The 24,421-nt window shown below is 45.0% G+C and overlaps 1 protein-coding gene across 4 annotated transcripts in view; it reads left to right on the top strand.

Moving 5' to 3' along the window:
• The window catches only part of grm7 (glutamate metabotropic receptor 7), a 143,370-nt gene that overhangs the window by 108,602 nt on the left and 10,347 nt on the right, over positions 1-24,421 (top strand). The window contains exons 8-11 of one of the 4 annotated variants that reach the window (XM_054736916.2): positions 5,376-6,311; positions 18,072-18,318; positions 19,798-19,820; positions 22,487-23,240. In XM_054736916.2, the coding sequence (XP_054592891.1) occupies positions 5,376-6,311; positions 18,072-18,318; positions 19,798-19,802 (1,188 nt within the window). In that variant the 3' untranslated portion in view covers positions 19,803-19,820; positions 22,487-23,240. Of the gene's footprint in view, positions 1-5,375; positions 6,312-7,200; positions 7,329-7,473; positions 8,707-18,071; positions 18,319-19,797; positions 19,821-22,486; positions 23,241-24,421 lie in introns of those variants that run through there. The other 3 variants (XM_054736915.2, XM_054736917.2, XM_015958318.3) reach the window with 3 other exon arrangements.

Genomic DNA, 24,421 nt, shown 5'->3' with positions numbered 1-24,421 from the left:
ACATGGGTATAAGAATGCCTTTCCTCAGCTCCATCGCATGTATGTGACCTCCCTTGTGATTGGAATATCAGCAGCATCATGCGAGAGCTGGTTCTTACCCCGTTCCGCCGTACTACGCTACATGAGAGAAAAAGAAATGTAGTCATTCTGGCTCACGAGAAGGCCATAACAACAGGCCTAGATATGGATGGATTTGTTAGGACTTTTGCACAGAAAAGCAGACGGCTGACGCTGTAATGACTGATAAAAGCCATAAAGAAATAAAAACAACAAAAATTCTATTAAAAAAAAATATATATATAAATAAAAAATGGAAGGATAAACAGATGAGATAAATAAAATAGATTAAAGACAAAAAAGATTAAAACATTAAAAAACTAAAAGACAGACAGACAGACAGACAGACAGACAGACAGACAGACAGACAGACAGACAGACAGATGATAGATAGATAGATAGATAGATAGATAGATAGATAGATAGATAGATAGATAGATAGATAGATAGATAGATAGATAGATAGATAGATAGATAGATAGATAGATAGATAGATAGATAGATAGATAGATAGATAGATAGATAGATAGATAGATAGATAGATAGATAGATAGATAGATAGATAGATAGATAGATAGATAGATAGATAGATAGATAGATAGATAGATAGATAGATAGATAGAGAAAAAAAAGTTTACCGCACCTCAATATAAGCCACATCGGGCTAAAAGCCGCAGATATCTACACGAGTATTGTTTTAGGGTCACATGAACACACAAGTATTCAGACAGAGTTTTAATGAAATACCGTAAATCCTCTAATATTGGCCTGTATTCAATTAACGGCCAGGTATCACATTTTGGCCGGTGTCGGAGTCGGCGGAGGTGAATAATGGCCGTTATTTTTTTTATTGTGGCCGGGTGGAATGTGGTAACAGGCAAGTACCACAGGGGGCAGTTGTGTCACCCATCTCACTTTTGATTTGCCAGTGATAGACCGCGAGGGTAACTTTAACCAGGGCGGGTGCGGAGCCAAAGAGGAGACGAAAATTTGATATCAAGTTCAAAGAGAACGTGCTGATGTATGTTGCAGAACACTCTGGGGGGCAAGCTGCTAAACGTTTTAACATCAATCCATCAAACTGGATGAGGATTAAACTGAATTGGATTACCAGTATTTTATTTTTTTCTTGAAACTGGACAAAGATTGAATTGAATTTGAGGGTTTTAATTTTATTTTTTACTACAACCCAAATGAGATGAAACGATTCAACTTTGAAGCGGTAAGGTGGCTGTTGCCTTTTCTAATACCGGTATTTAATAACGTTTAAAATGCAGTACAGGAATGTTTGCTATTGTTTTGTTACAATACAGTATTTCCCTACTGTAATTTAGCCTTGTTGTTAATGTTTTATATGCAAACCGTACCACGTTTTGGTAACTGTACATTTTCAAGAAATGAAGCTAGTATTTCATAGGTTCAAATAGACACACCCTGTTTTTATTCATTCTACTGGTAGTTTGTTTTGCTCAAATAGAAATTGAGGCCTGCCTCTAATTCAGGCCTTCCTTCCAGTAAAGGCCTGGAGCTTGTTGAGCTTGAGTAAAATACAGGCCCAGGCCTGTATTAGAGGATTTACGGTATGAAGCCCATTGTTTTTATTCCTAGTTTTGTTTCATCTTGGAAGTTCTGAAGGTTCTGATCCTTTAGTGAACGATCCGAGATGGATTGAGATTTCACCTTATCTCTCTGCACGTCTTCCAGTCTGGTTGGAGATAAAGTCCATCATCAGACTAATGGACGGATGGGGACACAGTGGCGTCTTCTTATCAGCTGCAGCCTCTGGTCTTTAGAGTCTGAGACAGACAGACAGAAGAGATCGGCTTCATTATGGAAATCTGGGAAATCTGCCCTTCATCTATGCGAGAAAACTGGATCAGCAGCTGGATGCTGGTCCTGGAGAGTTCAGAGGGTTTGGGTTCAGGTCCATCTGTCCTGTCTGTCTCACAGCATTTATAACTAGAATAATGCTAGAATATAAAAGTTCTCCAGGTCTAACAGACATCAGGCCCATTTTCATCCTCACCTCACGTCCAACCGTCTCCTACCTAGGTCCAACTAGGGACCGTTTACGATCACATGCTTCAGATCTTACCATCTAAAGTGAAAAACGTTTTTTAAAGCTGGACAACAAGGAAAAAAAAGGTCAAAATATAAGAAAACATATGATTTATTAAACAGTTAAAGGTCAATTTACCTGAAAATCCATTTTAATGATTATTTCTGATTCTAACGAGTCGCTGACTGTTTCATGCAGGCTGAACATGAAAATTGTCTCCTACACCTATCTTAGCATTAGCTTCTGATGGAAAATAGATGGTTTCCAGGGTTCTGGTTCTACTGGGTATGTGTTCTGGACTCAGTGCAGTCACAGGTTGGGATTTAATGATCTCTGTAATACTCCGAGTCGTTTACTCATGTAGACGACAGAAACGACAGCTCTGTGTGCTGGATGCAGAGCTTCACTTCACATCAAACATGTCCTCCTGCAGGTCAGAGATGTTCAGCCGGCAGAGATAGACCAACTAGAACCGACCCGATTCCAGCCGAGTTAACCTTAATCCCGATTCATCTCAGCTCCAGGAAAGGTTTTAATGTTTTTACTTCATTCTAGAACTTTGTGATGTTTTCTCAGATTTTTATTGTAATTTTAATCTTTTGCTGACCTTTTTTTTCCTCATGGTTTATTCCGTTATTTTTCTCAAGAACTTGGTCCTCCGTGATGTTAAAAGGAGATTTCTAGATAATTCCTTTAGTCTAATGACACCATCTAGTGGCTGACTAGCATTTCACACCCAACACTTCTGTATTCACGGCCAAAAGCAACGCCTCGTTCATGAACGCACTCCTCTATCAAGCAAAACACAGCTAAAATATGTTGTGTTATGTTGTGTTTTCATATATTTATATTTTAAAGACTTACCTGACCAAGGAATGTCGCCAACCTGCGCCAACCGAGGTACACCCCTGTGATGGGAGTCTGTACGTAAGCGGTAGTCTAACACTATTGGTTAGTGCTGACCAGTGCTCAGTTCATATCACATGGAGCTCTACGGAACAGGCGGTGGGCTCAAACAAAAAAAACGTGATCTGTACTGGACCCAGTTTAACACTGATTCTTTAAGCACTTCTGGAGGAAACAAGAACCGGGGTTTAACCACCGACATACAAAAATAAGGACATAGCCCGCCCATTGCCCCACCGGGGGCAAGTTGAAGCCAAAAATGGGAGGTTCCCACCACTGATTTTTGACCCAGTCGCACCCAGACAATCCAAAAACGGGAAAGGGTTGGAACAGAAGGTGGGGCTGTTATGTTAGAACAGGGTTGGAACAAATGAACCAGTGTAGCTACTAGCTAACTTAGCTAACCCAAGAAGCTAAGAAGAGCTCCGGGGACTGGGGTATCCTTTCCACACAGCCAACTGGCTCCTGTGTGAGGCTGTAGTCATGCTGGTCACCTGTGGAGATCTGATATGGACTGGGACTGTTAAATTACAAGCAGAGCCTCAGACCGCTGCGATCATATTGGGCTTCGTTGCCCCACCACTGTCAAAGATCCGCGAGTCCACTGTCAACGGTCTGGCTCTATGTTGGCATGGACCTGGGAGCCAAATGACCAAGCGGTGTTATGGTAAACGCATTGAATCTTCCCTCATTAGTGAGAAAAATGTGGTTGAGCGACTCAAAAGTGAAGCAGCATCAACTAAAAGAGCTACGGTGTTTCTGTGGTCTCCCTCAGAGATCCACAAATGACCAGCATGACTACAGCCTCGCATCGGAGCCGTCCCAGCTGTTCTGGGAAACGGGAACAGGAGAAGCTGGGCACCGCACAAGGATCTCATGCAGCCCCACTAATATGTTTGACCAAGCAGTTAAATTACCCCCCCCCCCCCTTCAACCAGCAAAACAAAGTACAGAAATATAATTTTACTTGCTGATTAAAAAAAGAAGCAGAAACTGATTGGATGGTGTGTCAGTAACCACAGCGTGCCCTTTGGTCCAGCTGATCCCATGATTAACATCCAGACACACACACAGAGGACACAGCTAAAGTTCAGAGTCGAAATAACTGAACATCTATTATCGTGAGGCCGAGGCCTTTCTCCGAAGCTAGCTCTGAAGTCACATGGCTCTGACGCTCATTAATTATTCAGATTTTTAAACATTAAACTCCATTTAAAAAAGAAGAGTTACAAAAAATGTTCTCCCCCCTCAAAGTTGTCATGGATGTAAACTAGATCTATTCAACCTAGAATGGTTTTTGATCCAGGCTGTAAACATGTTTATTTCTGCTGTGAATATACTTTTTTTTAACATGGGAGTCAATGAGGTTTTGCTCGTTTCTGCTGCCAGCCCCTAGTGGATGAGGGTGGAACTGCGATTTTTGCCACTTTCGTGTTGGCTTCATTTTCATCTCAGAATTTAAGTAAGTAAGTAAATTGTATTTATATAGCACTTACCACAGCCATAGAATCACAAAGTGCTTCACATAGATCTTAACAAAAGTCTAAGTCATAATCTTAAAACTAAATAGATTACAATCAGAAAAATTGTCCTAAAATTACAAAATTTCATAAAACTAAGGAAAGATTACAAATTTAAGTTAAATAAGAAAACAAAAGATTTTGGTAAAAGCAGCTTTAAATCAAGTGGTCTTTAGCTGTTTTTAAAACGTGTCTAGACTGTCAATGTGATGTGCAACAGTCTGGAAGGAGCGATCACCTCGGCTTTTGTATCGGGTTTTTGCATATTTTGCTGGTCACCCGTCTTTTCATGGCATCTAGAGTGAAGTGCTCCCATACTCGTGAGGTTTTTGTCCGGGTTTTCTCTTCAGTTTTGTCGCTTCTATTTTTCTTCTGTATCTCTTCTTGTTCCGCCATCTCTCACGGTGTGAGGGAAGCAAGATGTGCGTCATGAAAACGAGGGCACTTATTGCCTCGTTTCTTCTTCTACGGCTCCAATAGTAGATCGGTGGCTCATTACTGCCACACACTGGCGGCAAATTTAACAGACTGTAACCGATGTCAGATTGTGGTAAAAATAGACTTTATGCGGTAAAATGTGATTATTAAACAACTAATCGATGACAAAAAAAGTTGTTAACTATTTTAATAATCGAATGTAATCGATTAAATCGATAAGTTGTTTCAGCTCTATTTGGAACTTGTAGAAGGTTCTGGTGAGTGGACCAGGACCAACTGGAGGCAGTCATGGGCTTTTTGTCAAAACATGTGAAGAGTGTGTTACAGTAGTTGATGACTGAAAAAGCTGTTGAACATTTTGGACCCATGATCTGACCGTGTGGTTCTCCTTCTAGGCCGAGGAGCTGCAGTGGCCACATGGGGAGCAGGAGATTCCCACCTCTGTCTGCAGCCTTCCCTGTAAAGCCGGAGAGAGGAAGAAGGTGGTGAAGGGCATGCCTTGCTGCTGGCACTGTGAGCCATGTGACGGCTACCAGTACCGGTCCGATGAGTTCAGCTGCAAGCTCTGCACCTACAACATGAGGCCGAACGTCAACCGAACTGCATGCCAGTTCATCCCCATCACAAAGCTGGAGTGGCACTCCCCATGGGCAGTAATCCCAGTCTTTCTGGCCATGCTGGGGATCATTGCCACCATCTTTGTCATGGCAACGTTCGTACGGTACAACGACACGCCCATCGTCCGGGCATCCGGCAGGGAGCTGAGTTACGTCCTCCTGACTGGAATATTTCTGTGTTACATCATCACCTTCCTCATGATTGCCAAACCGGATGTGGGTGTGTGCTCGTTCCGGAGGATTTTCCTGGGTCTTGGAATGTGCATCAGTTATGCCGCCCTCCTCACTAAAACCAATCGCATCTACAGGATCTTCGAGCAGGGCAAGAAGTCAGTGACAGCACCGAGGCTGATCAGCCCCACCTCCCAGCTGGGCATCACCTTCAGCCTGATCTCTGTCCAGCTGCTGGGGGTTCTGATCTGGTTCGGGGTGGATCCCCCCAATATCATCATAGACTACGATGAGCACAGGACCATCAGCCCTGACCAGGCTCGAGGGGTGCTGAAATGTGACATCACGGATCTCCAGATCATCTGTTCTTTGGGTTACAGCATCTTACTGATGGTGACGTGTACTGTTTACGCCATAAAGACCCGCCGAGTCCCGGAGAACTTTAACGAGGCCAAGCCCATTGGGTTCACCATGTACACCACCTGCATCGTGTGGCTGGCCTTCATCCCCATCTTCTTTGGTACTGCTCAGTCTGCAGAAAAGGTAAGAGTTGGTTTCGTGTTGGCCAGTTTGAGCGTCTTGTTGGAGTTTTTGTCACTTTGAGGGTTTTTTTTCCAGCTCTGTTTTATAAAACATCCCTTTTGGGTTTTTTTTTTTTTTTTTTTTTTTTTGCTTTGTCAATCCACGAAGAACCGCCTGACCCTGGGAAGGTATGCTGAGCAGCACTAGTTACACTGGAGTCCAGTCAATGCTCTGTCCTGAAGTAGAGACAGTGTCCTTCAAAATGAGAAACCTCAATAATAAATACAACTCAGAAAAGCTAAGAGGTCAGGTTTTTCTCTGTGGATTGTCCGAACTCCAGCGATCTGATGGGCTGCTGTTAGCGTGTGCCGCGCCTCCGAACCACCGTGGTGAATTTTATAGTAGGATAAAAAAAGACAACAGAAAAAGTGACCCTTCAGGTCCTCAGCATCAAAGACTTAAAATAAAAAAGAGATTTATTTTATTGTTTGCTCTTTGTGGGATTTCTTTCAGAGCTTCCAAAGTTTGTCTTTGATCTTGTTTTTCTTTTTGCCTCTGAGGGTTGTGTTTGTGTGTGTATGTGTGTGTGTGTGTGTGTGTGTGTGTGTGTGTGTGTGTGTGTGTGTGTGTGTGTGTGTGTGTGTGTGTGTGTGTGTGTGTGTGTGTGTGTGCGTGTGCGTGCGTGTGTGCGTGCGTGTGTGTGCGTGTCATTCTCATTATAAAGTAAACAGCTGATTGAAACCACCACAGGCTGCTGTTTCCTGTTCCTGTGCTCGTTCCTGGCCTCTGACAGAAATCTAGTCTATCTTGAACTCCTGTTTTTTTCACACAGAAACATGTTTGTGTTTATTCTGTTCAGGATGCAGCAGAAGTTCAGTAAATAAAAACCTGTTTATCTTGTTGTCATCAGCTGGTTCTTCGAGGAGCTCCAGCTGCATGTAGGATTTGTGTTTTCGGGCGGGTCTGGGGTGGCGTGTTGACTTTTCTCTCTCCTGTTGGAGGATCTGAAAGACTTCGACTGCAGCAACAAGTGACTGGGTGAATATTTGAACGGCAGCCTCAGGCAGCAGAATATCTGGATCAGAATGCTGAGATCCGAGATGTTCTGTCAGGACAGAAAACAAAATGCTCCTCACACTCAAGCACTCAGAATCAGTCTGACAAAACCACTTTTCCTTCACAGCATTTCCTAATCGAAAATGATCAAAGAAACATCAGAACAAACACAGGAGCACCCAGGCACATGCGGACAACAGATCAGCTGCAAAACAACCATGAAGACACGAAGAACGACCTGGAAACGATACAGAAAGACTCAGTTTGGTCCACATGTTGATCTGCTCTGGATCTATACAAAACGTGAATTACATGCTACAAAACAAAAGTTACCATTACAAAACTTGGTACAAGTTACATGTGATGTTGTCCCAATCCTAGTTCCATATGGATCCAGATGTTGACACAGCTTACAGCTCTTCTTCTGAGGACAAGTGATGGACAGCATTTGTCTCCTGGACATCCTAATGTTGTTTCTGTCCCACTGGTGATCTGATCAGCTGAGGAGCATGCTTCTCCAGATGAGTTCATCCTTACTGACTTCATGTTTTACAGCCTAACCTCCACCCCTGACTTCTGACTGATTTAAGCCATCTTCCAGTGAAAAGCAGAGTAATAGGATGGAATACGTTGAGGCTTTTGCCTGACAAACATAAATCCTGTGAAGGTAGCGGCTGTTCCCAGGTCAGCAGCTTATTTACAGCCTTTACGGCTGACTTGTAACGTGTGATCCGGGCCACAGATATAAATCGGACTGCTTGTCTTCTGCAACCGAGAGACGAAGGTTTCTGCTGTTCTAAAAGGACACTCAGACCTCGGTTGAGGAGGTGGAAGTTGTAAATGGCAGCCAGGAACTCTGACCTCTGAATCATTCTCCTAACTCAAAGGATGAGCCAGACGGGTGGACACATAAGGTCCAGTTCACACAGCTGGATTCTGAAACACGAAGGAGGGGGCGCTTCGACTCACGTGCTAATGCCACAAAGCACTATGGGATTTGTAGTCTTTGCAGCCAAATGGGCCAGCGGGTCAGTTTTAATATATATTTGATATTTGACCTTGCAGGTCAAGTAAAAATAGATTGCCGGCCAAATTTTCCTGAGGGCCTGAGCTTGACACCTGTGACCTACACGATGGGATCAGCTGCCTGTCAACAGGCCAAGCTCCTCACTTGGGGTTGTAAATCTCTTCCATTCACTGAGGTTGTTGTTTCTACACTCTTGTTTGTTTTACGCAGTTTTATTTATTTCACGTTTGCTTTCAGTTTTTTTTTCTTTTAACTGACTTACTTTTATCTGTACAACACTCTGGTCGACAGAGTTGTCTATAAAGTGCTACGTAAATACAATTAGACTGTAGTGTGTGTGTGTGTGTGTGTGTGTGTGTGTGTGTGTGTGTGTGTGTGTGTGTGTGTGTGTGTGTGTGTGTGTGTGTGTGTGTGTGTGTGTTTACACCGGGAAAGCATCACTTCGTCATTTCAGACTCTGATAAACAACCGGTCCTTAAAACTTGAACTCTTCCGCGTCGACTTTTTCATCGTCTCGATCTCTCCGTCGAGTCTACATCCATCTTTCACTCCTCGAGTCTTTTTGCTCTCATTCATCATTTAGAGCACTGCTCTCTGTCTCATCCTATTTAACCTTTTCTCACAGCTCATCCTCCATCTTCCTCCCTCTGTTTCAATTTCCTCACCTCCCTGCATCCATTTACTTCTTACTATTTTCTACTTTTCTTATTTCACAGCAGTGATTCGGGGATTGCGAGTAGAAACAAGTCTCTGGTGGTGGGCATTGGGTTTTGCAGCATAAATGTGTCGGGCTGTTCTGTGATTGGACAAAAAGAGTGACATCACATGTACGAATTGCACTACCTATAAAGTAGAGATATCCCGATCCCGATCCCTGTCCGATATTTTTCCATATTTTTCAGTGATTGGAGATCGGCTATTACAACTGACGAGTCTTGCCGATCTCCCAAAATAGACTATGAGCACGTTAGCACATGCTACTTCGGGGGTGGGGGGGTGGGGTGGGGAGTCCTCTAGAGGGCTCCTTTTCCTTTGTGATAGTCTTGCCCGGTTTATGGTCGGGTTTTCCAGTTCAATAATCAGTAAAAAAGAAAACCGCTTCCTCTCCTGAGATTACGTTCTGCTCTGCTGTGTCTTTGGTTCTCTGTAATTCTGGAGGCAGAATCAACATTTCCCGTGGAGAAGTTAGCTGCTACAGAGGGCTAGCATTAGCTGCACTCACCTTAAGAGCATTCAAACACGCACAGAAGAAAAAGCAAAGAATAAAAGAGCAACCAAACAAGAGCTGCTGTTACCGGCTGCAGCCCACCTCATGCTTTCTTAACCAAACACAATCTGTCCTTTTTGTACTTTGGACTCCATCTTCACAGTAGTGTCACCGCTAAATAAAGCTACCGGAAATCTAGCATTCTACATCTGGTCTCAAAACAGGAAGTTGGTTTGATGGGATTCACAACAGTAATGGTAATGCTCATAATTCTAATAAGTCTTAGAAAGTTAACTTGAGTTACTTGCTAAAAATATATTTCAGTTTTATAAATTTCATTAGTAAAGACAAACTATCAGATCAGGACTCAAAATTGGATTGGATTTGAAGTTAAAAGATTGGATTGGGAGGCTAGAATGATGATCGGGACATCCCTACTTTAAAGGATTCTATGAAGAAGACAAGAGGAAATAAATGTCTTGTACATTAAAGGTGCAGTATGTAAGAATGTAGTGAGAATTTTACAGTGAGAAAATCCCAAAAGAGTCTGATGTTTCAGTCATTTTGGAAGTAAGGTTTTACTGGAACATGTTTCATATCCAGCTGGCTGCTGGGATGCCAGTTCTTCTCTTCTCAAAACAAAGGAAGGAGGGACGTAACGACATCAGTGGGCGGGGGTGCCGTGTCTCCTGCAGGCCAATGCTGCAGCACCCACCATTGTAATTTGACAATGATTTGCAAAAAGCTCCAGAGTTGTTTGAAGTGGTTACAGTAACCAAATTACACCAGAGGACGTCATTTTTACTTATTTTCTACACAATGCACCAAAAATCTAATAATTGTTATTTTTATTGTTATCATTCATTTTACAGGCAATAAAAAACATTGCAATTAATAAGAAAATATTATTACCCAAAGGAGTTAAAAAAGATAAATTAACATCAACCATAATAATAATAATGTTAATAATGATAATAAAACAACACTAATCACAGCTGAATAAAAGAACATGTAGTCATGTTAGAAAGGAAGAAGAGTGTGAGAATAATCCTGAGCAGGTGTTTAGATCTACCCTCAGGTGAGTAGCACAACCCATCATATCAGTCATTTAAAAATAAAACTGATCCAGATTCAGAACCAGACTGACGAGCAGCAGAACTGTTGTTGTTAAAACACACCTGTATGCTCCAGAGCAGCGACCTCACCAGTCACTCTCAACCCGACCAGAACCAGAACATCTGTCTGAATTAGAGCTGTAGCTGTATGACTGACTTAAGATCAGTCTCAGGGCTGATGAGAGAAATGTGCATCTCTGTGATTGGCCGACAGCCTAGAGTCTCGTACTTGTGCAGAAGTAGGGCAGACGGAAAGAAAGCTGTCGTACCGATGAGACGTGTTTACAGGAACGAGAGGAAGATCCAGAGATGAGAAAACACTTCAGAGTTAAAGTGAAGAGACTGAAGAACCTCTGATGTTCATAGCAGCATGGTTCCTCTGCTGCTCTCCGAGACGGCTCCAAAGACCTTCTCTTTCTGCTTTCATCCCTCTGATTCAAAATCCTCACGTCTTCATTCAGCTCTCAAAACTCAATGTTTAGAGACTCAAAGATCAGAGAAACGGGCTCAAAAACCAGGAAGTTCTTCTGGTTAGATCATCACAAACTCTATAATTTACTATTGAGGTCATCACAATTATCTGGTTCATTTAAAAACAAACATATTAAACAAATGAGATGTGTGTATTCCTGAACGTTTCACGCATAATTCCCGGTCTAGGAATGCTTTTGTGTATAAGTGTCACACCCTGTCCTGTCTCCCCATTTGGTTCAGCCTATGTCTTTGTTGATTGCTCCCACCTGCCTCTCGTTTCCCAATCACCCAAGCTCCCGGCCCTCTTGTATTTAAACCCCTCCAGTCCTGTGTCTCTTGTTGCCTCAATGTTTCCATGTCCTGTGTACAGAGATCATTAAAACCTTTTACGTTTTCTAGTTTGTCTGCCTGCCTGATTCCTCCCCAGCGTTTGGATCCTCACCTCCGCTCCACTCACCAGCGCGTCGTGACAGAATGAGGCAACCCAGTAAAGGATCCAGCGGGGAGGTTCTCCCTTGGGAGTGCTTGCCCCAGTTTTTAACTGCGGACCACCGGCCGGCTCCTCTTCCTCCGGCATCGCCTCGCTGCGGACGCCGCCGCCAAGCTCAGGCTTCGGCGATCCTCTCCACCCTCCCAGAGCTGGAAGGAGAGTTGGACGGGGAGGCGCAGACGGACCGCTCCTGCTATGTGGGCACCAGACTGGCTGTGTGCTCCCCCGGAGTTGGCCCACGGCATTTGGAAGGATGCCAGGCTCCACCGTCACCCCTTATCCCCGGACGGAGCCGCGAGCTCACAGCTGCCCTGGCTCAGCACGCCGGCTTGGACCCGCCCCCAGTCGGATCAGCTGTCCCGTCTCCGGTCCAATGAGCACCTCCGTCATCTGCAGGCAGAGGAACCACGCCTACAGCCCAGCAGACAGAGCTCGCCTGTCTCCAGGCGGAGCTTGGCCGGATCCGTCAGATCAACAGCCTCCGGGAGTTCCAGCTTGACACCCTTTCCTCCCCGTATCTCCAGGAGAGGATTTCTGTCCAGCCAGCGGCCCCGCCTCCGGTCCAGTCGGCAGCTCTCTCGTCTCCAGGCCAAAGGGCCGAGCTTGCAGTCCATCCAACAGAGCTCGCCGGTCTCCGAGCTGAGCTGGACCGACTCCGTCAGATCCTCAGTCTCCAGGAGTTCCAGTTGGACAATCTATCCTCCCTGCTCTTCCAGTTACCGGCTCCACCAGGGCCGGCACCACCAGTCCAGTCAGCGCCAGTTCCAGCGGTGGTCCCGGAGGTCACACCGCATCCAGTTCCAGCGGTGGTCCCGGAGGTTGCACCGTGTCCGGTCCAGCCTGTCCAAGCGGTCCCGTCTGCAGCAACTCCTCCTCCACTCCAGAGGCCGGTGGTCCAGAGGCCGGCGGTCCAGAGGCTGGCAGTCCAGAGGCCGGCAGTCCAGAGGCCGGCAGTCCAGAGGCCGGCGGTCCAGAGGCCGGCGGTCCAGAAGCCGACGGACCAGAAGTCGATGGAAGTCGACGCCCCCAGGCCGGAAGTCGACGCCCCCAGGCCGGAAGTCGACGCCCCCAGGCCGGAAGTCAACGCCCCCGGGCCAGAAGTCGACGCCTCCAGTCTCGAGGTTGACGCTCTTTCCAGTCTCGAGGTCGACGCTCTTTCCAGTCCAGAGGTCGACGCTCTTTCCAGTCCAGAGGTCGACGCTCTTTCCAGTCCAGAGGTCGACGCTCTTTCGTGTCCAGAGGTCAACGCTCTTTCGTGTCCAGAGGTCGACGTTCTTTCGTGTCCAGAGGTCGACGCTTTTTCGTGTCCAGAGGTCGACGCTCCCTCGTGTCCAGAGGTCGACGCTCCCTCGTGTCCAGAGGTCGACGCTCCCTCCAGTCCAGAGGTCGACGCTCCCTCCAGTCCAGAGGTCGACGTTCCCTCCAGTCCAGAGGTCGACGTTCCCTCCTGTCCAGAGGTCGACGTCCCCTCCAGTCCAGAGGTCGACGCCGTCTCCAGTCCATTGGTCGACGCCGTCTCCAGTACATTGGTCGACGCCGTCTGCAGTCCTGTGGTCGACGCCGTCTCCAGTCCCGTGGTCGACGCCGTCTCCAGTCCCGTGGTCGACGCCATCTCCAGTCCCGTGGTCGACGCCGTCTCCAGTCCATTGGTCGACGCCGTCTCCTCCAGTCCATTGGTCGACGCTGTCTCCTGTCTCAAGTCTCTCCACAAGTGTTCCAGTCTCCCAAGTCTCAAGTGTTCCAGTCTCCCAAGTCTCAAGTGTTCTCACAAGTGTTCCAGTCTCCCAGGTCTCAAGTGTTCCACTCTCCCAAGTTGCAAGTGTTCCAGTCTACCAAGTCTCAAGTGTTCTCACAAGTGTTCCAGTATCCCAAGTCTCTGGTGTTCCAGTCACAAGTGTTCCAGTCTCCCAAGTCACAAGTGTTCCAGTCTCACAAGTCTCAAGTGTTCCAGTCTCCCAAGTCTCAAGTCTCCCCACAAGGGTTCCAGTCTCCCAAGTCTCAAGTCTCCTAGTCATGAGTGTTCTGGTCTCCCAGTCGCAAGTGTTCCAGTCTCCCAAGTCTCAAGTGTTCCAGTCACAGTTCCCGTCTCCGGAGGCCCTTCCTCGTCCTCCTCCTCCAAGACCCCTTGGACTTCTCTGGTCCCGCCTCCTGGTCCCCCGTCGCCAGCCCCCTGGTCTTCTCTGGTCCCGCCTCCTGGTTACCCGTCGCGGGCCCCCAAGAGCCCGTCGTCGCCTCCTCCTCTGCCGCAGACGCAGGCCCCCAAGAGCCTGTCGTCACCACCTCCTCCTCTGCCACAGATGCAGGCCCCCAAGAGCCCGTTGTCATCTCCTCCTCTGCCTCAGACGCAGGCCCCCAGACTCTACTGGTCCCTGCCTCCTCTCCATCGGCCCCTCGGTCCCTCTTGGCCCTCCCTCCGGATCCCCCTCCTTCCGCCCTGCTCTGTGTTCCTGTGGGCATCTGGAGTCCGCCCTTTGGGGGGGGGGGGGGGGGGGGGGGGGGGGTTTACTGTCTCACCCTGTCCTGTCTCCCCATTTGGTTCAGCCTATGTCTCTGTTGATTGCTCCCACCTGCCTCTCGTTTCCCAATCACCCAAGCTCCCGGCCCTCTTGTATTTAAACCCCTCTCCAGTCCTGTGTCTCTTGTTGCCTCATTGTTTCCATGTCCTGTGTCCAGAGATCATTAAAACCTTTTATGTTTTCTAGTTTGTCTGCCTGCCTGATTCCTCCCCAGCGTTTGGATCCTCACCTCCGCTCCACTCACCAGCGTGTCATGACAAAAAGAGCCACTACTTCAAATCAGCCTGGACCTCCCATCGTCTAGGAGGCTCTGCCGTTATTCCACCAATCATAGACGACTCTGGAACATCAAAACTGGAACTAAATCATTTTTACAAAAACATTTCCAGGAAATTCCTATGATAGGAATTACAAATAGTTATCGTAGTTTTGTTGTTTTTCCTGCTTATTTTGGCGTTAGCTGAAACAAACATGTTGGCCTGTTACCATGGTGACAGACTCAGAGATTTCCTTATGCTCCTGCTGGAAAACAGGGTGGATTTATTTAGTTTCCCTGGAATAACTCTCAGGCTCCTTTGCATGTTTCCTGTTGTCTCTAATGTGTTGATTTATTTTTTCTTGCCTTTACTGAAGCAGCTCGAGTGAAGCCAAATGTCTCTCGTGTATCTTTATCGTTGCTGTCCCTCGTCTTCCTCTGTCTTGCTGGTAGTTTGTAATATTTCATACAGTTTCTGATACGCATGCATGTGGATGCAGGACCGCAGCATTATTCATCTGCTGCCGGAACGTCACACAGCATTTTTAGGTCAGCGAACAGGTTCCTTCATGTAGAGCCTGCAGAGCTCCGCTGGCCAGAGGAACCAGAACCAGAACTTTCTGCTACAACAAAACAGACCGATTTAATGGTTTGAACTTTCAGCTGTTTATCCACCTGTTGGAGCTGAAGTCCACCTGAGCTGCTGGTACCAGAGTTCCTATTTACAGCTGCTCCGTGTTTGGCTCATCCCTTGAGTTAGGAGGTTTTTCCATCCTGACTGATTCAGAGGTCAGATGTTTAAACATTCCGGTAACAGCACGGAAACTAGGATGTCCAGATCTGATCACATGATCGGAAATCGCCCCGATCACGTGGTTTCAGACTGATCGGGACTCTGGCTTTATTTCCCGATCCAAGCCCCGATCCGGACTTGGATACTGGGTTCAAATTACAGGAGAGCAACTTGGTTCTCCTAAAGGTTGTCAGGCTCCCCTGATGCCCTTAACTCATTCACTGCCAGCCGTTTCCTGATCACTAACGGCCTTCGCTGCCAGCGTTTCTCACCGTTTTTACTGTTTTTTTAAGAGTCACAGAACGTTGCGCGCTAGCATGATGTCGACGCCAAAGCAACCAAAACAAAGAGGAGACTCACCTCTTACATCAGGAAGAAGCCGTGTGTTTCGAGCGTTATCCGTTCTTTCATAATCCGTTGTCGAATTGTGATCGGCAGATGCTTTTCCGGTTCGCGCCTCACTTTTTTTACAGGAACGGCCCAAAACGATCTCCAAACACATGGATGGTCTGCTTCCTGATCATGTGATCTGTGACGTATGCAGATGAAGATCGGCTTCAGGGCTGAGAGGTTTGTCTCTCAGCGCGGGGGCTCGTTCCGATGCTCAATCAGTAAAAAAAATGCAAATGACGACTTTAGTCGTCATTGGCAGTGAACGGTTGGATCTAAAATGACGACTTTAGTAGTCAATGGCAGTGAATGAGTTAACTTACACACCCAGAAGGGGCACAAAAAAGATCCAGTTTCTACCTATATTATATTATTTATATGGACTCAGAGTAGCGGAGATTATTTTGAGCAGAGTGGCAGGCAGACCGCTGATTATTCATGAACTCCAGCTGCGTTCTGCACACGGCCGCAGTGCCATTTTCTAAGTTTCTAAGTGGCGTCACCAAAACATATATAATTAATACACAGTCATTCGTGTCCGTTCATTTTGTCTCTGGAAAGTTCTGTCTGTATTTGAGCATGACGTGTGGACGCACTCGCGCTGCAGCGCTCGTCACTGGCGCAGCCGGGCAGCGAGGCGCACACTTTGCTTTTTTTGCGGTCAGTAGATCAGTTTGATCTGCTAGTTAAAAAGTTACTTGTGAGGTGAAAAAGAAGGGAGCAGACAGGAGTTTTTCTGGAGGACTGGGAGATGCAGGAAGATCAGAGACAGACAGGACAGGAAGACAGGAAAATAAAAACCAAGAAAACAAAACAAAGTTCTTAAAAAATAAAATGTAGGTAGATTGATCCCACTACACGTTTGTACCTGTATAAAGCAATAATTTATCAGCATGTAGTATTTATACAGTTGATACAATTCAGATCATCTTCAAAACAACCCCCCCCCCATACCCAGGGACGTATCTAAGCATTTTGGGGACCGAGGCAAAGTAGACCCCTGCCAGGTATTTTAAGTTGAAGTGTTATCTGTTTTTATATTAGACTTTTTATATTTGCAATAAAGTCCAAAAGGGAAGAATTTGTTATGTATTACTTGATTGTTCAAGCTACCTCACAGAAGTGATCTGTTGTTAAAATTAAAAATGAAAAGGTAATTAAATAAAAAATAAGGAACATTCTGGAACTGTTTCTTCCTTTTCTTTCTTTTTTTATGTATCGAAAGTATCGGATCAGGACTCGGTATCGGCAGATTCTCTAAATCAAATTACTCGGACTCCAGGGCAAAAAAACCTGATCGGGACATCCGTAACGGAAACTAAGGACTTGACCTGGAGTTCTGGACTGGATCAGTTCAGATGAGGGGAGGTGCTCTGTCAAACTGGGGGGAGATCCAAGAAGGAGGTTTCAGAACCAGGATCTCTGTATACGATTGGATCAGAACCAACAGAATTTTTTTTCTGAAAGAGCAAGTCAGCCCCTACCAGATGCTCCCACTTCCTGTTTGAAAAATGCAACAAATGTTGTTGCCTAGCAGACCGAGAAGGCGGAGCCGCAAACAAATACATACACACACACACACACACACACACACACACACACACATTGTGACATCATAATGTACCAGCTAACGTTCTAGGGTACCTCTTAGCCAATAGCGATGGCAGATTTAAATTCAAATGCAGTGCAGAGTTTTTACCTGACAACGGCACAACACTGACAGTTTTAGGCAGAAAATGAAAATTTGAACTAAAATGCATTAAAGTGCTAAACTATTGACTACATGTCAGCAGCACGATTGGACACGCTTGTATACAGTTTATCAGAAAGATAAGTTGATTTGAGGGGTGACTTGCTCTTTAAAACTGAATAAACTAAAATATTTTAAGTCTGAGTTTCTTACAGAATCCTCTTTTCTCTTAAGTCCTCCCTCCTTTCCTCCCTATACTCCTGCGTCCCCCATGCTCTTCATCCTCCCCTATCATACTCCTTCCTCCTCTGTCCTCCTCTCTGGAATGTCTGACAGATGAACTAGAGCTCTTAAAGACGTTTCTGGGAGGGCTGTTGCAACACAGCCGGGCCTCTTCATGTATTCAGCACAGTCTGGTCTCATTGCTCCTCTGGGTTCAGAGGTCCACGGTTCTTGATGTGAGGCCAGAACTCACAGCTTAGGAAACACTGATGGAGCGTGTCGGCCAGCTGCCGCCTCTGCTGAAGCTGAACGGTCAGAACGAGGCCAGACACTTGGTTCTGTTGGGTTTATCACAGCTCACCAGCTTTCTGAGCCTCCTTCATGGTTCTGACAAAGATCAGAAACACAGACGGAGGCAGTCAAAGAGACTGACCCAGGAACTCTGGCTCAGTTCTGAATGTTGGACCTCTAATGAGAACAAAGTTAAGCAGAACCTTTTACAACATCAGCTGTCAGATCTGCCTCTAACCTGTTGTCTCCCTCAGCTGTACATCCAGACGACCACACTGACCATCTCCATGAACTTGAGTGCGTCTGTCGCCCTCGGTATGCTCTACGTGCCCAAAGTCTACGTCATCATCTTCCACCCTGAACTCAACGTGCAGAAGAGAAAACGATCCTTCAAAGCCGTCGTCACCGCTGCCACCATGTCGTCCCGGCTGTCCCACAAGGCCAGCGACCGACCCAACGGCGAGGCCAAGACGGAGCTGTGTGAGAACGTCGACCCCAACAGTAAGTACTGATGAAACTCCTGCAGGAACCAGTGGAACAAATTAAATGTTCCAGGGTTGTTCAAAACATTCTGCTGCCATATTTGTTCATCACAAATGCATGTAGATTTAAAAACTCCAATATTCCTTAAAAACATCCGCCAGAGGCAAAATTCCTCTGAACAGCGTGTGTAAAGAAGTATTAAAACCTCAGATGAAAACAGGTTTTGGATTTTCACAGTTGGAATTTAAAGAAAATCTGATGTTTGTGACCGGCGCAGGAAAAGCAGAAGCTAGCCTCCGGTCTAAGCCCTGGACAGCTGATGACGTTCCACAAGGATCTCTGCTGAATCAGATGTAGTAAAACAACTCCAACTCCGTAGTTTCTGCGTTAGCGTTATAGCAGAACAACGTGTCATCAGTCAGATGTAGCTTCTGAAGCCTCTGCTAGTCGGTCAGATACGTTTTTTCTCTGGGTTACGGCGACCAGAACGGATATTGGATTACTGGAGAAGTTCAACCGAACTCCGACCCCGCTAGCTGGATATCAAAAACAAAGTAAAGTGTAATCAGACCGCATTTCTACCATTTTAATGCCGAGTCTGGCCAATACCTTTAAAAACAATAAATGATGTGTATTATACATGAAGCTTTGTTTGACTCTGGCCTATTCCAGCTCACAGGTCACTATTGTATCAACCTGCCTAGCCCTTTGTATGGCTCAGTACTCATGAGGTAGCTCTCTGCTTCACAAAAGTTGGAGAGCCCTGCTCTGGAGCACCGGTAGGCTCCGTGTATCACTGTTGGCTCTATGAGATGTCACGTTTTATAAATGATGTTATTTTTCTGAGCCATCCTTTCAACTTGGAAGTAAAACACTTAGATTTGATCAATCCCTGCCTCCCCCCATGTGATGCGCAGCTGCAGACCCAGAACAGCAGATTCACGCACTGTGCCGTTATCTCCGTCGTTGTAAATCAGAGAATAAAAAATATTGACCGGATCCTTACTTCACTTTTCAACATTGTTTAATGTAAACTTTTGTTCTGAACAAAGTTTAATTACTACAGTCCAACGAGAGAGAGCCTGGATTAGTTTTGTGAACAGTTTAAACATGTTTTAAAAGGAGGCGTGTTTTGATGCATGCATAAATCAGCACCTGCTCGGACCTAGTAGCCCCACCCACAACGCCGCGGCTGCTGTGGCTCCCAGTGTTTTCTTTACTGTGGTAAACGGGTAATAATGGTAGCCGACCCCTGGTTTAATCTAAAGTCTGCATGAATCACAGATATCACCAGATCTCCTGATGCTCAACTCGTGTGGATGTTGAGCATTTTCAACCATCTTTTTATAAAATTCATTGAAACCACCAGCCGGCAACGCAGGAACAAAATGAGACTCATGTTTGCAGAGATCAGTGTTCACATGATCACATGATCAGCTGGAAGTGAGATTCCAACTCAGAACAACTCACCAAATCATGTTTTTCTTCTCTTGACAGGCTAGTTTCACAATTTATCAGAGGTAAGAGCAAATGAATCTTCTTCTGCTCTGCTGTCCCGACCTTGTTCCATTTTCTTCTGGAGCTGTTGAGTAGGGGAGGGGCTGAGGGCGAGGAGGCCTGTGTGGAGAGAATGTTAAATATACGTCTTCTGCTCTTTATCACCATCTTTCTAACTACTCATAACCTTTACATGAGGAGAAGCTCGTATGGCTGTTGGAGTGGCAGATTTACAGATATTCTCTGATGCTTTAACTGCATGTCTGACCCGCTCGACCTCCGCGTTTAGCGCAGCGCTCCTGCAGCATTCATAAAGCGTGCAGCTGGAAGGTTCCTCCTTCAACAAACTCCAGAGAGGTGTCAAACCCCAGATGGGTCAGAGGATCACCCACAGCAGCGGGCGGGCGGCAAAGTCACGCTAAAAAGGAGAAAAACATGTTTTTTTATCCAGCTGAATGAAGAAGAACTCAGATAATCAGATATCAAAAATTCAACTAATCCAGTTATTGTTAAATAGTTAATGTCTGGATTTCTTGGGTCCACAGTCCTAATCCATGTCAGCTGATCAATAAACTGGTGATTTAGAGTCGACCAGATTAAAACAGTGCCGGATGACAATTTTATATATTTTTAGATTTGACAGCAAAAGCCAAAAAACCTGCAGGACGATGAGTTAAGCTGTTCCTGATTATTAAGGATTTCTTTCTGAAATAATCTGAGGAAAAGTGAAACCAACTCAGAGAGTTGGAACACTTTGCCAAAGTGACCCAGTAAAAGTTGGTGCTCGTCTGACGTACGATATAGAAAGTAAGTCAACTATAGAGATCACGTGTTGCCATCTGCTCTGATAAAGGGATTGGAACCTTGGTTCAGTCTTTAAATCTGAATTTATCCGTTTGTTTTCAGATTAAAACCCTATAGTGTAGAATTAAAACTTGTGTTTCATTAAAATGATGATGATGGTTTTGTGTTTCTGTTAATCTCTTGAGTTGTTCATCTAGGCAGCAAGAGAATCAACAGCTGATGACGGATGACAATTAATGATCCAACATTTCATCTGAACTTTTATTCCTTTATTATAGGGAAGATGAATTGGACGACAGAGAAAAACTTTTGTAATGAAGTTTCCTTCAGACAGTTTAAATCCAACATTCTGAAAGTTGATTTTTGAACTTTTAAACTGAACTCCTGATTGAAACACCTCCAGCTAACATCTGTCTTTAAGGGCAGGACTGGGAGTCATAAACTTTAGGAAATATTCTACAACTTTAATGATAAATTTCTTTTCATTTCATCAAAGGTGTTTAATAAGACGAAGAGCTGCTTTACAGGCAGAGAGGCTGCTATGGAAAGCCAGATGTTCAATCAGAGAAGACGCAGAAGTAAAACTAATCAGAAGATAAAATTCTGAGGTGTGGCCGGACATCATGTTGTTCTGGTGGTTTTAGCTTTCATTGTTTTCAGAAAAAGTTTGGAAAAAACTCTTTTTGATTTGATACCTGCAGGGTTGGTATTTCATCATTTAACCCTCAGCACGTTTTGTTTTAAATGTCAGTGATTAGACATGGTTGTTCATGTCTAACTTTAGTATAAAGATGCACATTTACCCAGCCTGGCAACCACCCTATAGATGTAAGCCTACAGTCTAACCACCAGGGGCGGTTCTAGACCAAATTTTCCAGGGGGGCCACAGTGGGGCCAGTATTTTTTCATGGGGGCGCAAGAAAAAAAGGCTAAAATTAGGGCAATATCAAAATTGATTTTGGCTCCGCCATTTGACTAATTTTGTGCTTGTGCACAATTTTGCCAAAGGAAATTCCTAGTACTGTGAAACTACTCACTTTTTTGTTCTCTTCTTTTTCATTTCTATCTTTACTATATTTTGGGGATCAAATTTATCAAAAATTTTCCTTAACTTTCTTCATCTATGATCTTTTACAGCTGTATTTTACTAAAATAAGATTCAAATAAATTCATAATAAAAGACAATGAACAAGTAAACTATTACAGCGAATGTGGTAACGGTTTACTTGTGAAAGTAAAACTGGCATGTTTTTATGGCACTCAGATAACAATTCTGAATGCTTCACCACAACATGAGACTTGAGTTAAACAATAATTCTCGTTTATTATAGTTTGACTTTATTTGAAGATTACATGTACTATACACATGAAAAATAAACAAACAAATAAAATATGTGCACAATGCAATTTCTTAGTGCAGTGCTTTTTGTAGTCAACACACACACACAGACAGAGAGAGAGAGAGAGAGAGAGAGAGAGAGAGAGAGAGAGAGAGAGAGAGAGAGAGAGAGAGAGAGAGAGAGAGAGAGAGAGAGAGAGAGAGAGAGAGAGAGAGAGAGAGAGAGAGAGAGAGAGAGAGAGAGAGAGAACAGCATTATATAAAGCTGTAACAAAAGCCTACCAAATCTGGAATGAATGCTGATTCCTGTCCTATTTATACTTTCACATAAGATATTTTAGGTAAGTAAAATCAGAAAAATGTCAGAACAGATTCGCACAAAAATTTAGTCACAGCCATACAACATCACAGCCCCTTTTGAGCAGCTAACCAAACAGCAATTTGCAGTTTCTGATCCAAACTTAGAGACAATGCATTACCATTTCTTTCTTTGAATGCACAAGTTATTATTCTTTTGTGTAAGTTTGTGCTGATTTTGTTTTACAGCATGAATCATCATCAAGATGTGACAGAGTAATTGGTCACACAGTAATCTGTCCCATTACAATAACAGTATTCTACTGTCATGACCTCTGCGTTCCTGAGCTCCTTTATAATCCACCGCACCATGGACAGCTCCTCGCTCTGGCCCCGCTGAGACAGAGGATCAGCACCATGGAGAGAGGCACGCTGAGACGCACCCTTCCGCTGGCCCGCTGACACCAGCTGCGGATAACCAGGACTCATCAGGACTCCTTACAAAGGAAGAAGAGACGCGATCCCGAGAAAGGAGCAGAGTTGGAGAGGATCGTGAAGAGAGTCGTGGAGAAGAGCAGCCGGAGACTGAACAGAGAACGAGCACACGAGAAGAGCAGCAGAGGAGATCGGAGAGATAAGAGACGAGAGACGAAATGGGGAAATCCTGTGATCGCCTTTTAACCACAACCAGAAGGAAAGCCTGAGATAACCAGAATATTGGATTATGCACCGACACGGAGATCTTTTCTGGAGGAGAACCACCGGCTTCCAGAAAGAGAGAGAGAAAAGGGAGAGCGTGAGACGCCTGTCACAGCTGGAGTAACACAGGACCAGAAGGAGGAAACTTACCCCGGGCTGGGTATTGCACGAGTGTGGGGCCTTGCCCAGAACTTTATTCATTTAAGAGACTAGATTAAACAGACCTCTGGCTTAATTATTTTCAAGGACCTTATTTACACCCGCCAGGGACAATTTTAGTTAATAAACTCCTTTGGAACTTTTATTTGTCCTCGTGTTTGCTCCCACCACACTTGTGTTGCCCCTCCTGGTAATTCCTAGGCCTGGAGGGGTGTAACATCTACGTTTGTGGTGTTTTGCAAAAATGGTCTACGAATACTTTAAGGTTCAGAGCCTTAAATCCCTTCTGGATTCAATGCTTAGCACCCCTAGATTGCTAAGGCGCTCATCTGTAGTAGTAGACCGGAGGTAGGTTTTTACTAATTTCAATGTTGAAAAACTCCACTCACAAGAGGCAGAACTTACTGGGAGTGCAACAGCGATTTTGCACAGTCTAAAGAACTCGTAAAATACCTCCTTGTATGGCACTGTGAAACGGATCAACTCCACTGTATCAGAAAGCTTTTCAGCCACACCCATCTTCATTTTTCTATCCAAAAATCTCTTGAACTGATGCAGTTCATGCCCCAGATCCTCAATATTAGCATCAAAAAGATGACCAAACTCAAACAAAGTGGTGTCTTTCAAAAAAAGCGTCAATTTTAGGGTTAAGAGATCGAATACTGCTCATCAGCTCACAACTGGTCTTTGAAAAACGTCTGCTCAGTTCACTTAGCATGCAGTCAATGACAGGATAAAAAAAAGAAGACCGATAAGTTTCTTTGTCAGAGGCCAGCTCCCTCTGACCAAGTGAGCTTAGTATGTGGTACTCACGAAGTCCGGAGCATGTCTTTGTCGTTTTGCTTCTGACTGTGTGGCAGCATCACACTGTTAACAAATGTTCAGTACTTCCCCCCACAACTTGTCAAAAAGCACTCCTGCCTGAAATCTGTTAATGTCTGCACCAATCCTTCAACTAAATCTGCTGCTTTTGAGAGGTCAACTGTTGAGGACTGCAGCATATCTGAAAGAAGCTTTGTTTCTCCGAACAATGTAGGTGGTTAGTAACCACGACCCGTAGGCAGCTTGGTTGTGGAGCAAAATCTACGGTTGTCTTTCAAACTGTCTCTTCATGCAATTGGACAGCACTAGGACCAATCAGCACGATGACACAATATACAGACAACTGGAAGGCTCTGCCATGGGTTACCCGTTATCAGCCACCCTGTGCGAGTTTTTCATGGAAGACCTAGAACACAAACCATAGTCACTGCCCCCACAAACTGCTAAATAAAATTATGGAAACGCCACGTAGACGACATACTGGAAATCATACCAAAAGGACAA

The sequence above is a fragment of the Nothobranchius furzeri genome, chromosome 3, assembly GCF_043380555.1.
Source record: "Nothobranchius furzeri strain GRZ-AD chromosome 3, NfurGRZ-RIMD1, whole genome shotgun sequence".
Classification (NCBI taxonomy): Eukaryota; Metazoa; Chordata; class Actinopteri; order Cyprinodontiformes; family Nothobranchiidae; genus Nothobranchius; species Nothobranchius furzeri.
The sequence above is the reverse complement of the archived record's forward strand: the minus strand, read 5'-3'. Positions and strand labels throughout refer to the sequence as shown.